Below are 16,833 nucleotides of genomic sequence, written 5' to 3'. Positions count from 1 at the left end.
GGTGAATTTCCAGTGGCTGGAAATGCTCAAGGAGAGAATGGGTAATCAATTTAAGTTGATATAGAAATTATTCATGCATTTGGGCATTTGGGTGGACTAGATGCCCTCTAAAGTCTCTTCTAACTATGAGATTCTATGATTCTATTATGATTCATTATTGAAAAGGGGATTATTTTAGTAATTGTGGCAGACATTCTCTTCCCCAAAAGTTTAGGTAACTGCCTACTCTACTTGTAATAAGACTGAATCTTTCTGTAAATATTTATAAGCAGCAGGAAATGGGAGAAGAATATTAACTTACATTTTGATTTTTATACTTTCATTTTTGGATTTGATGCCCTATTTATCTTGCTTAAAGATAATCTTTCTATAAAACTAATTTGGGTTGATTAAAAAAAATAAAGTGTTTTTGAATTATTGCCTCATTGTACTAAGAATTAGATGCTGGAATGTCAGAAACCAATTACTAAATTAGTAGTAGGATTTCAAAATGAGATTACCAATCATGGAATCATTTTATTGAAAAAAAGAAATCCACTACCTAAAGAGGCAACTGAAATTTCAAATTGAGATCTTTGTAAAATGGAAATTTTTTTTTTGGCTTTTGAATTGCTTTCCAGGTATAGTTAATCTATATTATGTCTCATGAGAAGGCTCTTAAGTATTTGCTGAAGTACTGAATAATATCTCAAAGATAGCACAAAAGCACCTATATTAATAAAATTAATGCATTCCCAATTCATTTTGAGAAATTTTATCAGATGTAAAGATATTATAGAAGGTCTAACAATGTAGTTCATAGAATGTTAGATAAGAAAAGGAAGTTAGACCTGATCTACTACCCACCCCAATTTTGCAGCTGAGAAAACTGAGGTCCAGATGAGGGAAATGACTTGTGCAAATGCATACAGGGGCTAATGGCACAAGTGAAACCTCCATCCTATAAATAGAAATAAAAGACCTAAAATGCAAAAGACTGGTTGGAACTTATTGAACTCTGATACTGAAATTTATGCATTCAATCAAGGAGAAGCACCAGCAAAGTAGAAAAAGCACAAAATATAGGAGACTTAAGTCATGAGTTCTAATTTTCCCTCCAATATTTACTATTTGTTGTATTTTTCTGTGAGTCATTTAACATTTTCAGGTCAGTTATTTAATATGTAAAATAAGAATCAGAGTAACTTTGTTGGTAGGGGACTAGACTAAATGATCTCTTAATATGAGTGAGTTCCTATCTTGCAGGACCTTGCTTCTTTCTGCCAGCTGGGATCTTGCTTTCCTTCATGGTTCTGTAGTTATGACTATCATAAGTAAATTTTTACAGAGCATCTACTGTGTTCAGAGCATTTTGCTTGGTTGTGGGAATGTTCTGTAGAAGGCAATTTCATAAAATATGGTTAGGGAAGTGAGACACATGTTAATGAGATAAATAATAGTACAAAATACCACATGGTGAATGCCAAATGACTACTTATTAAACAGTGCTGGATATCTGAAGGAGTATAACTAGAAGACATTTTGGAGAAGATACGCCTCAAAGGAAGAAAAGGTCTTAAATATATGGATAGAATAGAAGAAAGTATTCCAGAAAGCAGAATTCATTGAAACATTGAGATAAGACATACAGACACAGGCATGTACATCTATCTATCTATCTATCTATCTGCACATCCAAAGAATTGATAGATGTATAATTTTACATATACACACATATGTGTGTGAATATACACACATACACATACATTGATATATTTCTGTTTAAAGATAGCCATATCTAGAAGGTAAGGGGAAAGGTAAAGAAAAAAAAAGAAAATTATATGATAATATTTTAAAGGAATAACAAATTTTGCATAGTAGATTTGCATTTTCATATGTAATCATCTTTTTTATTGTACTATGGAAATGCTTGTTTTATTTCATAAATTAAAAATAAAATAAAAATTTTAAAAGACTATATATTGCATCTAAATGAAAAGAAAGCAGTTTGGAGTAGAAATAATGGTTAAACATATTGTGGTATATGATTGTGATGAATATTATTGTACTATAAGAATTGACAGGTAGGATTAGTTTTAGTAAAACCTAGAAAGACTTAAATGAACTCATGTAATGTACATGAACTCATGAGCAGAACCAGGATAACATTGTATACAGTAACCACAGTATTGTATAATGATAAACTATGAATGACTTAGCTATTCTCAACAATACAATAATCCAAGACAATTCCAAAGGCTATATGATAAAAATACTAGCTATTCCAGAGAAAAAACTGATAAACTTTGAATGCATAATGAAGCATGTATGTGTATACATTTTATTTTTCTCCTTTTAAAATTGATTTTCTTTTGTAATGTAGCTATATAGAAATATGTTTAGCATGACTTTACATATATAATTGATACCAAACTGTTGTCTTCTCAAGTATTGGGGATATGTGGGAAGAAAGGAGAGAATCTGAAGCTTAACATTTTAAAAAATCAAAGCTAAAAAAATTTTTACATCTCATTATGAACTATTTAATGAAATAAAAATATTAAAAAAAATTTGGTAGGGAGAATAGCATGAGGACCTTATATGCTGGATAAAGACAGTAGACAATTGGAAGCAACTGAACTTTTTGAGCATAAGAGTAATATGACCAGTATTGTCAATAAGAATTTTCCTGACAGTGATATGGACAGATTCAAAAGAAAGTGGAAGTAGAAATTGCTGATAGTAAGCTATTGCAATTGTTCATGCAGTAAGAAAGGCCTGAAGAGACAGATTCAAGAAATGTTCTAGAAATGTTAATAGAACATAGGAATCAATCAGCATTTATTAAGTACCTTCTAAGTCCCAGACACTATCCTAGAAATAAATTTTAAAAATGAAACTATTTCTATTCTTAATAAGCTTGCATTCTAATTGAGTGTAAAAGGAAAATGAGAAATTGGTGAAAATATTTTTAAAGGTGAAAGACCGTATAAGTCATGATGACAAAGACAGACATAGTGGGGACAGAAGGAGGAACAGGTTTAGAGGAAAGAAAGATATGTTGAGTTTGAAGTTGTAACAGGCCATTCAGGTGGAGATATGTGGAAATCTATTAGTAATGCTAGAAGTTGGCAGTTGCCATCTCTACTTCTGTCTTTTTTTTTTCCAGAATCATTACCATCACTTCCAATCAATAACTTCAGCTATTTATTATTTTTTTATGCTCTGTTATCCATTTCTTCTTCTTTTTTTGGTCTTAACTGGCCTCTGCAATTTTATCCATCCTTCTTGTCTTTAGACATGAGAGTGAGAGACAGGCTAAGATTGGAGGCAAACTTGTTAATCTACATACTGGATGCAGACCTCTGGTCTCTGAATCTTTTGAGTTGTCTTTGTTTATGTAGGGATTGAGTGTTGCTTGTTCACTAGAAGAGATTAATTTTGGGGACTATGTCTGAATTCAAAATCATTCTGGAATCTGAGGGATCTGAAAGTCTGGCATCTGGAAACCTGTGATATAATCTTAGGAAGACATCTGTGAGTCTATGACTCATTAACTGCCGTGTAATTTGCCAAAATGTTCTATTGCCAATTGTCAAAAGATCCCTGCACATAAAAGACTAACCCTGTTGCAAAACTGGTAAAACAGTTACATCAACAATTCTGGTAGAGAACACATTATGAAGGAAGATTCTGGGGAGGCTCTCTAGTATGACACATGTCATGCCTATCAGTCTTTGGGACCAGAAAGTTTCTGCCAGGAGTTCTTGTATGAGCACATGGCATAGGGAAGTTTCAGATAATTATAAGGAAACCTTAGGAGCTGGAAAAAGAATAAAGAGGAAATAGAGAAAGAAAAGATTCTGAGATTTCTCTTATGCTAGCTACACTTCATACCACAAAGATTTCTAGACATTGAAATTTCTTCTTCCCTTTGTCCAAAGCAAATTTTGAGACATTGCTGTTACAGAACAGTTACATCTCAAGTAGACTGCATTGTTTCTCCCAATTCCTGATTTGGGGCCCCTGTGGTTGTGCCCTCCTAACCAAAACACCTTGTCCTTTTGTGCAGTATCTTCAAGTTCCTGAGAACTCAGTATTACTTTGGCATTTAATAATGGTTTCCAGGTATTGCGTCGTGGCATTCCTGTGGTCTTGAGTAAATGCCTAGGACCATTTCTATCCTCTAAACCAGTGGTGTCAAACTCAAATAGAAACAGGATTATGCCTGTACATGAGGATTCTTACAGACCACATATTGACTTAGAAAACCACACATTTATATATTTCTTTTTTATTAATACATCGACACATCAATATTAGATAGGAAGTAATTTCAATCTGGTATGCACCACATTTGAGTGTTGTGGGTCCCATGTGCCACATGCTTGACACTTCTGCTCTAGACCAGGGGTTTATAATCTTTTTTGTGTGTCATGGACCCCTTTGGGTATTCTGGGAAGCTCTGTGGACCCACTCTTAAAAATGACATTTTAAAATAATTGAAGGAAATACATTTCACTTAAGAGTTTACTGAAAATAAAGATGACATGTTTCTCCATCCAACTTTATTTGACTCTCTGAAATCTATCCATTAACCTTCTGAATGTAGACAGACTGAGTGAAGAAGCCCTGATTTAGATGAAGAGCTAAGATGACAACAATGACACAATATAGATATGTTGCCTTCTCTATTTATACAACTACAATGTGATATCATGTGATTAATTCCTGGCTTATTTTGTAGGAAAAAGAAATTCAAAGGGACTGAGGATTCAAAGAACTAATTTTAGAAGATATGTACCTATATCTGCTTTATTAACCAGAGCAAACAGAAGTGATCTGTCACATTAGTAATAGGTCAAATTTTGTTCTTCAAATTCTCATTCTTTTTATATCCCACATATTTCTTTTCTACCTATTCTCCCATATTTGTCTTAACACAAGACATTTGCAAATAAAAAAATTACATTTTAATAACATTGCTAGGTTGCAGAATACCTGAAAAGAATGTCATTTTAAGCTACTTGAAAATATTGAAACTTTGTTTTGTAGTGAATAAAGAAAAAATTATTTTAAACTTAAAAATCATATATATATATTCATATTTTTAAAATAAGCATCATTTTAATTATTTTAAAACCTAAGAATAAATTCACCAAAAAAACTCTCAATCTAACTGTCAAAAATCAATAATGCACAATAATCAAAAGCAAAAAAATACTATGAAGAAATTAATTCATCTGGGGAGAAAATATGAGACATTCAAATACATTTTATGTTTCAATGATAAGAACTGAGTTTAAATGCAATCTTCATGGCAAATTCTAAAATGTAACAAAATTCACCCACTTTCAAGTAACAAAACCTGATTGAACTCTAAAAAGGTATAAAATTTAAAAATGCCCTATGTGTCTGAAACCAAAGTGAAAATGAAATTCCTAGAGGTAGAGTCAACAAATCTGCTTTCAATGAAATTATCCATTTGAGTGTTTGTCAAATACTGATCACTGTAAAACATGGGGACGATCAAAGAGTTGGAATACTGGATAATGAGTCAATTATTTAATAATTATTTAAGTATTCCACCTTGTGCCAGCAACATCACAAAGTGACAAACCTTTTAGCCAAGCTAAAGTTAGCCCATGTGGCACATTTTTCTACAGTGATGGTAGCAGAGTAATGAAAAAGGGGAAAAATGTTAAGGGTATGTTGTAATAAGCATTATTTTTGTACGTGAATTGAACAAGAAGGTTTTTGAGATTCCTTACAACTCTTAAATTCTATAAATCGGTTTTGGGACTATTTGTTAACATTAATTTACCTATTAGTAATATAAATATGAGATATTTGTCTAATGACCAATGAGCTTATAACATATTACTAAAAGTGACTTATATTGTGACATTTTCACCGTAATTTTGTAATTTCTCCACCTTCTATGGAGATAGTAGGTAGTCCCACCCTGCTGTGTTTAGAAATCTCAGTTATGTCAACCCCCCATCCTGAATTTCCCTATAAATCTGTCCATGGCTTAAACTATCTTTGTTGAATTCCTTTTGGGTTAGCCCACCATGGTGGTATTCTGCCTCACAGTGTTTCTTCTTATCAATTTCCCATGGTGCTTAATCTGCTACTGTAAAACTGCCAACCTGGAATAGTCTCAGTTTCTTGCTGTATACAAATTTGATGAAGGTCACAGTTTACTCATATTGAGGGTACCATGAACTAAACCAATGAAAGGGAGAGGGGCGGAGCTTTCTTTTCCTCTTCCCCTTTTACCCTGTGGCTCTGAGAATCAGAGTAAGAATTGGGTTTTGGTTTATATCTTTTATCTGTTTTGGTTCTAGGATTAGATGGTAGAATTCCATTGCATACAGGAATTACAACTATAGCGACTTTTGAGACAGGTCAAATTGAAGTCAGTCTGCCCAGCAGGGAAAGCCTCAGAATCCAGGTTTCTTAAGACTTGAGCCAAAGGGGAAATTTGGACTTGGAACTTGGGCCTCCACTATATCACTTGAGCTAAGTAGTGAATGTCCTCACTATTCCCAGAATAGGAAGGGGTGAGAATTATGTCCCCAAGTGTTAGAGAGAATGATTGTATATTTATTCTTGCTATATTTTTGAAGTAAATATTGTTTTGTAAAAGTTCATCAGCTATTAAGTTGGAACTATTAATGGAACTACAATACAAAGGAATTTCTTACAATCAAGGGAGTATCTTTGGTGGAGGCTAGAGAGTCAGGAGCAGAAGATTTGGAAATCTTCTTTTACTATTTATATAAACAATTTATGTATAGCAAATACCTTGCTACCTGGAAGTTATATATTTTATGTCTTACCTATCCCCCAGGGTTCTCATTCACGCTTAAGGAGATTTGAGGCTCCATCTCTTAGCTAAAAAAGGATAAACTAAAGGTACAGAATGAATCATAGATTTTCAAATGTAGCTGATGTGGATTATTTATCAGGGATGTGTTTATTTGGTACAAGGGAAGGTTGACTTACAAAAACTTGATTTACATGCAACTATTCAGGAAAAAAAATATAATGCCTGTCAAGATATACCTATTTGTCAACAAAATCATTATGACTGAAAGAACAAATAGAAATCAAATTAGGTGAAACACAGAAAAGACAAAATCCAGTGTTCATTTTAACTACATTTACATGGTAATTTCTAAATTTATTTAAATAAGTATTTTAATGGCATTTTTGTCCTTTACAAAATTCTTACTCCAATGCCTCATTGTGGAAGCCTTAAACGGTTGTTGGATACCCTGACTTCTTCAAAGTTATGCCAATGTAATGAAAGTTCTAGCAGGTCCTACCAATGTGTAAAAGCTTCACATCAGGATATGACAATGGACTGCACTTATCTTCTAGGCCTATGGTAGTTTAGTTGTATATAGAGAGTCTCATCATCAATTACTATATTGTCTACTACCACCCTCATTCTTATATTAGTATCCTACTACCATTCTTCATATCTGTCAGAAACTTCCAAAGGTTGTGTTGTTGTTTTAAAGCCATTTTTATCTGGGGATCAAGAGAATTTACTGATTACTTTTAAAGCATGGGGTTGGGGTGGGGTAGGAATTAATAGTTGTAGGCAACTATTGTAAAACTGCATCTTATACACACACAATTTATTTGCCTTTTCCTAAGTTTCCCAGTCTCAATAGCAAATCTGATATACTCTTTAAATATGAAAGCATAAGCATATCTTGTTTTATTCCACTGTTTTACTGTGTTTTGCAGATATTGTGGGGGTTTTTTGTTTGTTTGTTTGTTTTACAAATTAAAGGTTTCTGGCACCATTTTTCCAACATGTGCCCACATTGTATCTGTGTCACATGTTAGTAATTCTCATAATATTTAAAATTTTTTTCATTATCATTATATCGTTATGATGATCTGTGATCAATGACCTTTAATGTCACTATTGTGTATGGGGGGGGGGGGGAACATGCCCATATAAGCCAGAGAATTTAACTGATAAATGTGTATTCTGACATGTTCTATCAATGGATTGTTCTCCATCTTTTTGCCCTTCCTCGGGCCTCCTTATTTCCTGAGGCACAATACTGAAATTAAGCCAATTAATAACACTGTAATGGCCTCAATAATACAAAGTGGCCTACCTGCCAATGACCCTGACCATGACATATCTGCTTCCATCCATGCCTTTCCACTTTTGCAGAGGTGACAGAATCTGTTCTGCCCTAATTATGACAATTGTAGGATGGTCTAACCTCCAAGAGAATAATGAGATACTGAAGAAAGAGGGGCCCATACCAGCATGGTTATTAATAGATTTCATTAGGATTAATTAGGTTAATTGGAAAGTTTTTCTCTCAAGAGGCTTGTCCTTCTGGATGGCAATAGGACAAAATGACAGTATGGATCCTAGAACCAATGTCAGGCCAGGCTGGGTATTTTATATATATATTATAACAAAGATGACATAGTGCCATTATGGCCTAGTGTCACATGCAAGATTCCCCATGGACCTTCTTTTGTTGTTTATATTTATTGAAGGTAGTTTACATTTTTTCCTGTGGAGTCATAGGTCACATTCCCACTTTCATGTACTATATTAGCTATAGGTAGTTTATCCATTCCTAGGATGTTGTCTTTCCTAACATCTCCCTTTTGAAACCCATAGTTTCTTTAATGGCTTAAGCATCACTAAGTTGTTTGTGTTTCCCCATTTTCCCTCCTAAAGCACTGTGTATTTATTTCTCACACATCCTAGACCTATGAACATAGGTGGCACAATGGATAGAATACTGGGCTTGGAGTTAGGAAAATCTTTCTTTCTGTGTTCAATTCTGGCCTCAGAGACTTTACTATCTGTGTGATCTTGGGTGAGTCATTTTGCCAAGAAAATGGTAAATGGGATAACCGAGAGTTGGTGAGGAAAGAAAGAAAGAAGAAAGAAAGAAAGAAAGAAAGAAAGAAAGAAAGAAAGAAAGAAAGAAAGAAAGAAAGAAAGAAAGAAAGAAGAAAAAGGAAGGAAGAAAGGAAGGAAGGAAGGAAGGAAGGAAGGAAGAGAGGGAGGGAGGGAGGAAAGGAGAAAGGAGGAAGGAGGAAGAAAGGAAGAAAGGAAGGAAGAAAGGAAGGAAGGAAGGAAGAAGAGAAAAAAGAAAGAAAGAAAGAAAGAAAAAAAGAAAGAAAAAGAAAAAAGAAAGAAAGAAAAAGAAAAAAGAAAGAAAGAAAGAAAGAAAGGAAAGGAAAGGAAAGAAAGAAAAGAAAGAAAGAAAAAGAAAAAAGAAAGAAAGAAAGAAAGAAAAAAGGAAAGAAAGAAAAGAAAGAAACAAAGAAAGAAAGAAAAGAAACACCACATGTAAGCTCTTTACAAACAGGGATTATATCTCATCCTCAATGCTTAGCACTTAATAGTGGTTGTCTATTGACAGATGGACAAGAAATATTTAAAAAGTAAAAACATACGGAATTTTAAAATTAAAAAAAGCAAATTCTAAAAGATAATTTTTATACCATAATAAGTAAATTGTTTAGGATTAGTCTAAGTGAAATGGAGAAAATCTTACATAATTATTGAGCTATTTTTCCTATTTCATACTACTCATTTTACTCCTAAAATACATTCACCTGAATTATTTAGGTGAATCTATTTTTAGTATTGTTTGAGTCAACTGTGTAAATCCATTCTAAGAATTGTTATTTTTCCATAAATATAATCACACTTTTTTATTTTGCAGGAGTAGGTTCAGTGTTAATTTTATTTATTTTTTTGAAATAACTATACTTAATTTCAAGGATATGTTATCACTGTGCAAGGAAATTGGTATGTTTTAATGGCTTGTTCAAAAGATAAAGTCATGTTTTAGTGTAAAATTAACTAGTCAATATTAACTGGAAAGGAATGAGGTAGTATTGTAAATTAAATAATCACTCTAAAATATCTTTTTTTAGAAAACTGTGCCCCAAGCACATTGCAGGATGTAGCGCCTCCCATTTATTTCTGACAGGACAGAAAAGCTCTCTGGACCCTTGCAGTCTCCATCTATGATCCCAGGAACGATTTTCTAACAGATTGCATGGGCATCCTCGATCGTTGTTGATAAGATTCAAAGAAGCTAAATTTGCATTTACTGATCAGCAAAGGTTTTTCTCCATAGTCCGGGGGCATTAACACTATTACTTATTTGCCCAACAGTTTGGGTTAAAACAAAACAAAAACGGGTACTTTAAAACTCTAGTCGTTCAGGACCGTGCTTTTCTCCGGTCCAGCAGAGGGGACCACCATCACCGCCCTAGTTTCCGTTACTAGGCCCGCAACGGTACCCTCTCTTGCCCCACCCTCAGCAGGCCTCCACTCCCACACCTATGCAGCAGGGAGGCAGGAAATAGGCTCAGGCACGTGCAGGGCACGCGACTATGAGCTTTCTGCACTTGCGTGACAGCTCACCCGGGTGGGATGGTGGGGGGAGGCGGGAGTATTCCGAAGTGTCCCGCTCCCTCAATAGGGCCTAATAGTCCCCAGCTGGAGAGCTGCGAGTGTAGCTGGGAGGCTATCAAGCCCCTTGGGTAAATGGAAACGGCCAATTCGGCCCCGGCGTCCGCGTCTTCTTCTGAGCTCGAGATGGCGGTCTCTCCCTTAGCCTCGGGGGTCCTGTGCATGGAGAATGGCCCCTGCGACCTCACCATCCTCCATTTTAATGATGTTTACGACGTAGACTCGAGAGTCGAGGAGCCCGTCGGTGGGGCCGCCAGGTACCTACCCCTCGTAGTCTTCTTTGACTAAATCCTGCATCCCCCGAGGGGACCGAACCCGAGGGTTTGGTGAGGCCCTAGAGGCGTTCTTAGACGCGAAGGCCTTGGGGCTGTTCAGGATGGGGGGGGGGGGGGGGGGCCCGCACATGATACCCGGGCCAGCGAACGCTACGGGCCTGATCCCTCCTGGACGGGAGCTGGCAGTGCAGTATCCAGTAGGGAGCACGGGTGCAGCGCGCTGACCTGCCTGCTCCCAAAAGCTTGGGACTATAAACTCTCTCTGGCCTGGTGGGTGGCGCCCACTCCCCCATCATCCTAAAGCCACTCCTCCGCGTTATCAACTCCCTCTGCGTCTTAGCTGAGTGAAAGGCAGCATCGGGAATTAGGACAAATCGGTCTGAGTTAGCCTTTACAGAAACCGGTTTTGTTTCTGTAGTTTGTTCTTGATGTCACCACAATTTCCCCTAGTAGTTACCAAATGTTAACGATTTCCCTTCCCAGAGAGCCTTCTAATATTACAAGTAGTATTTTTAAAGACAAAAAAAAAAAGGGGGTGTGTATTTGTGTTTGCTCTCAGCTTCAATTTTCAACCGGATTAAAAAAAAATGGAGATATAAATGAAGTATCCACTCCAGAAGAATTGTTATGAGAGTAAAATATGAATATAAACAAAGCATTTTGCAAAAGCTGTACATAAATGTTATTTAATATTCCATGCTAGTTTTCAAAATCCTTTATTCTAAATAACAGCAGCCAAAACAACAATCTTAATACGCGCTTCCGCTTCTTTTTTTGTCACTTTTTTTTTTAACTCTTTGCAATCTGGCTTCCAATATCATTCAATTGAAACTCTCCAAAATTATCAACAATCTCTTAACTTCCAAATCTAATTGCCTTTTCTCAATCCCCATAGTCTAACTCTTTGAAGTCTTTGACATTGTTAATCACCCCCTACTCCTTGATAATTACCTCTTTAGATTTTCATGACCACACTTTATTCTAGTTCTATTTGTCTGACCATTCCTTCTTTTGTCTTTTGCTAAGGCTCTGTCCTGAGTTCTCTTCTTCCTCTGGTAATCTTACCAGCTTCCACGTCTTTGCAACCCACTATCTCAGATCTATTTATCTTAACCTTTCTCCTATCTTCAATCTCCCATTTTCAACTACTGACTGGGCCTCTCCTACTGGACATCCCCTAGACATTTTAAACACATGCCCAAAATTGTTGCCCACCAAATCTTTCCCTTTTCCTAATTTCTCTATTACTGTTGAAGATATCACTATCTTTTCAGTTATCCAGGCTCATATTTTTGATTCTTTCTCTCTCTCCCCTCCCCTGTTGTCTCTCTCAACCTTACCCCATATCTAATCAGTTGTCAAGTCCTGTCATTTCATTTGTAACATTTCTTATATATGTTCCCATTTCTGAGACTACTTCTAATTTTTATATCTTGTTTGTACATATTTGTTGGCATATTCTTTCTCCCATTAAACTGTGAACTCTCTTAAACCAAGGACTGTCTTTTGCCTTTTGTGTATGTATGTGTGTGTTTCCAGTGCTCGTTGACTTTCTCATTTGACTCTTATCCTTTGGGGAGTACTTCTATTATTATCCCTATTTTACAGAGGAGAAAACGAATTCTGAGAGAAATTAGCTAATTTGTGCATAGTCACATAGAAAATAAGGATTAAAGGAGATATTAAACTCTTCTATAGGCGAGTGCTATTGTATCCATATTACAATTGAAGAAATTGAAGCTAAATTTAAATAAAAAAAAACATAGCTGTTTAAAATAGGATTTAAACTCAAGTCTGACTGATTCCAAGTTTGTCCTTGTTTAGATATTAAAATACGATGCTATCTAGCTACTTAGCCTCTGAGGTACACAGGGTTTTTTTTAGGCAGTTTCTCAGAAGTAGTAGTGATCCAAAACCCTTTTGGCTCCAATTATTTGGATAACCGCAATTTCCCATTGGTGAATGGAGAAAAAAGTTTCTGATAGCCTTAAGTTTTATATATTAGTCAATGATAAAATATACACAAATAAGATCAATTTTGCCATCGATTTATCAATAGATGGCATCACCGTTCACTAGGGATATTATTTTGTAGTTTTCTCTAAAATTATAAAACCTTTCAAGGAGACCAATTAGGAACTCCTTTTTAAGGCATGAAATATTGGTGTAAAGCTAATTGCTGCTAGATTGCTGTTCAGTTTTCCAAACAGTTTCAGTCTTTGGGTTTGTCAAACACGATACCAAGATATTTGTTTGCTTCTATCTATTGTATGCTTAATTTGATCCACCACTAAATAAAAAAACTTCCTTTTTTTTTTTTTTTTTTTTTTTTTTTTTGGCCAGTACCAAATTGGCTTTAGCATAATTGTTTTGTAGTACAGTTTGAGATTTGGTGCTGATAACTCATCAGCCTTCCCCCATCTTTTTTAATTATCATCACTCTTGAGATTCTTGATCTTTAATTTCTTCCATATGGATTTTATTCTTTTTTTACTTCTAGAAAATATTATTTTGGCAACTTGAATAATACAATTCTAAACATGTAAATTAATTTGGGTAGTATTGTCATTTTTATTATATTGACTCAGTTTACCTATGAGCAATTAATATTTGTCCAATTATTTAGGTCTGTTAGGTTCTTGTATTTATTACTGTATACAGGTTCATGTTATTAACATGGTTAATTATATGTATGATTTTTTATGCTGAGCCATTCTATCATTTCTGTTAATAAACTCATCTAAATCATAGTGATGGGTCCCCAGCTCTTGTCCTCAGAATTTCTTCTCCCCAAAACTGTGGGGAGAGATGATAGATCATAGCAGAGGGGCAACTCAAACCTGTATAGCTAGCTGAGGAATATGGAGCAATAAAATCTGTTACCTGTTGCTCCTTATTTGTCCCCTTCAAAACAACTCACCCTGTCTGGTTGACAGTACCTACCTAAAAGACATACTGTCTTCTTATCTGGATGAAAAGGCATCCTGGCTCCTTCTTAATCTCTCTTATAATTTACAACCTTGTAGACTGTTAGTGTGCTAGCTAATTTTCTGTGCATAAAGCCCTCTCAAACTATTTCTAATTTGCTAGACTTCCTTTGGAGAACTAGCTTGTCAGCTATGACATAAATAAACTCTTGGGACCAAGATACTCTCTGAATTCTTTCAAACTAAGAATCATGATTCTCTCACATACTTCACTAATGTATAACTTATCAAATATGTTGTTATAGCCTTTTTACTTAAAGATTTTGTTTTAAGGTTTATTAGAGATATTGTTCTATATTTTTCCTTCTTATCTTTGTCTCTCAAGGAAACATTGCAGTTACCCAAATGAGAAATTATGAAGGTCTGAAAAAGGGTGTCTACTCTAGATCTTCTTTATGGTGAGAAGGGAAAGCAAAAAGTCAAGTATGACTCTAAGATTGTGAATCTGTTGAGAAGGTTAGAAAAGGGTTAGATTTAAGAGGGAAGATAATGATGAAAATCTGAGTGCCTACTTAGTTAGAAAATGTTTGAATATTTCTTTCTTCTCTCTCTCCCTCCCTTACTCCCTTTCTTTCTTGTGATAACCACATTTAGCACCCAGGGTATTTAAAAATCAACCGGAGTCAGTATAAGCTAAAATCCTTGATCTTTATTCTTTGTGGAGATGAAGGGGAATGGCCATATGAAGTGAGAGCAAAAATGACACAAATCCAGCCAGTAGTGCCTCTGGCTCTCACACTCCACCCACCTACTCCTCTATCCAATCTCCTATACAACACATCAGTGGGTGGGGCCATTCTTTCTCCAAGCATATATTAATAGAGTATTGTCCAATTGCTAATTAGCCTTAAGTGCTCGGACCTCAGTGCATCTGCTCAGCTTCAGACTTACACTTTTTCTTCCTGTGGGTGCTCTATCCAGAGGAATATAAATTTCGATCACTAAAACTTCCTTAGCTATCTTGGGGTTCACAGGCTAGATTTTTTTTTCTTAAAACTAAGCTTAAAACCCAAATCACTCTAGCTGTTATTGAGTGGCCATAAAAGGTCTTAGGACAATGTAAATAACAATTGTTATTGTTTTGGTCAGAAACCCTGAGGGTCTTCTTTTCTCAGATTGAGTTTTTTTCAATGACTAGGTAAAAATTGTTTGCCTCACTTCTTTTGTACTTAACCTTAATCATTGATTGGGTGTTGCCTCAGGCAACTTGAGACTTATTAAAAACCTTAATTTAAAAAGACCAAGGTTTCCCACCGCATCAAGTGCCATCTCCAGTCCTCCTGATCTATATCTGGCCTCTGGACTCAGATGACTCTGGAAGGGAAAGTGAGGCAGATGACTTTGCAGGGACCATGCTCCTCTACCATAGAAGAGTAATCCTTTTGATTTAAAAAAATCTACCCAGAAATTATACTCTCTTAACAGATGAAAAGTCACCTAACATAGTGATGTGGACTTTGAATTTACTCTATTTCCTTTTCAGGAAGAAGATCAGGTATAACCAAGCCCTGGACATAACAGGAGCCCTGAACCAAGCTTCTGTTTGTAAAGAGTCATTTAGTAAAGAGTCTTTAGTGTCTATCCCTCCAACCCCTAGACATTTTAAAACTACCTTTGAGATATTGATTAGCATGTCTTTTAAAAAGTCTGGGACCTGGTCTGCCAGGTATGTTCCATCTGGCTCCTACTTGATCCCTCCTTCTGAGCTATCAAATTCTTCCCTGATATTTCCCCTCCTCCCCTGAGAAACCATTTAGGTTATATTTTCCCTATAAAAGATTTGCTTTGATGAATATCTTTACTAAGTCCTTTTCAGGACTAAGCCCCTTATGAAATGCTCTTTCCTTCATATTGTCTTCCCTTTAATGGTATCTTTCTCTTTACTATAGCTAACAATTATTAATCTTCTAAACTGCCAGTCAATGGAGCATACTCAGGTTTCATGGCATATTCCAAACTTTAAAAGATTCTTCCAAATTCCTATCCCTGGTGTTGCTCTCCCAAATCTATTTCATACTTACCACTCCTGGTGCCTAATTTACCTCTTCATTTTGTCTGTAGTCTTTTCTCTTAAATAAATGTCTTTCGCCACAGAGAATGGCCATTATGAATTTATCACGTTTATATTGAACTAGGACTGAACTCATCAGTAATAATTTCCCTGGCCCCAGATCATGCTTTGTATCTCATCTAGCTAGTAAGGAATTTATGCTATCTGTCCCTATATTCCCTACTTCTTCCCTACTATATTTCTCTAGCCCTATATTCCCTACTTCTTGCTCTTATTCTCAGACTAATAATTAAAGCAATACTGAAAAGGTTATGGCACTCTATTGCCCTATGACTTCTTTTATTATCCTTGTGATTGCCTAAATGATTGATTTATTCTACATTTTCACCTACTTGCTTCATATTTCTTCATTGCTAAATCACATAAAAGTCTACATTCTATGACTAAAGATTATTCATTATACAACAGTTCCTTCTGCTAAGGTACTACTGGTATCTTAGTTATTTCCACAGTCTTTTTCAAGCTTCTTACTATTCCTTATGAATATTATTTTCTAAACATAACAACTTATTGCCTTGTGAATATAACTTACCCTTTCCTGCCTCCAGACTTTTGCCCGTGGCCTCCTTTCTCTTTATTTATACAAATCATATGCATTCTTTAAAGGTACAGCTCTTCTTTGAGTAAAACTTTTCTAATAATTCTAACTGGAATTGATTTTACTTTTAAAAAAACTTCTCATATTTATTGTCATTTTCATTTATCATAATATGTTATCTATTGCTTTAGTTTGTTGTCTCTCTGACTGTATTATGATATCCTTGTTATGAAGAGGTTGTCTTATACTTCCTTGTATGCATACTTGGACCCAATACAATTTCATCTTACATAATAAATGATTTCAGCAGCATATTACTTCAGTGCAATCCATAATTCTCAGAAAACATCAACTTAACCATCAAAATAGAAAAAAAATTGGATTAAAAATGTGTATTATTGAGATTGGCATAAACTTTTCAGTGGCCAGTTCACTGAGCTATCGTACCAGTGGTATGTATAAGCATAAGAACAACAATGAGTTGGATTCAAAAT

The 16,833-nt window shown here is 35.2% G+C and overlaps 1 protein-coding gene across 1 annotated transcript in view; it reads left to right on the top strand.

Moving 5' to 3' along the window:
- Nucleotides 1-10,421: 10,421 nt before the first annotated feature.
- Nucleotides 10,422-16,833, top strand: part of LOC100920609 (mannosylglucosyl-3-phosphoglycerate phosphatase-like) — a 101,415-nt gene continuing 95,003 nt past the window's right edge. Inside the window, exon 1 of the mRNA XM_003759397.3 lies at nt 10,422-10,725. Within this exon, the coding sequence (XP_003759445.2) occupies nt 10,544-10,725 (182 nt within the window). The 5' untranslated portion in view covers nt 10,422-10,543. The remainder of the gene's footprint in view (nt 10,726-16,833) is intronic.

This window comes from Sarcophilus harrisii, chromosome 1 (genome assembly GCF_902635505.1).
Source record: "Sarcophilus harrisii chromosome 1, mSarHar1.11, whole genome shotgun sequence".
Classification (NCBI taxonomy): Eukaryota; Metazoa; Chordata; class Mammalia; order Dasyuromorphia; family Dasyuridae; genus Sarcophilus; species Sarcophilus harrisii.
This window is presented reverse-complemented; position numbering and strand designations above follow the sequence as displayed.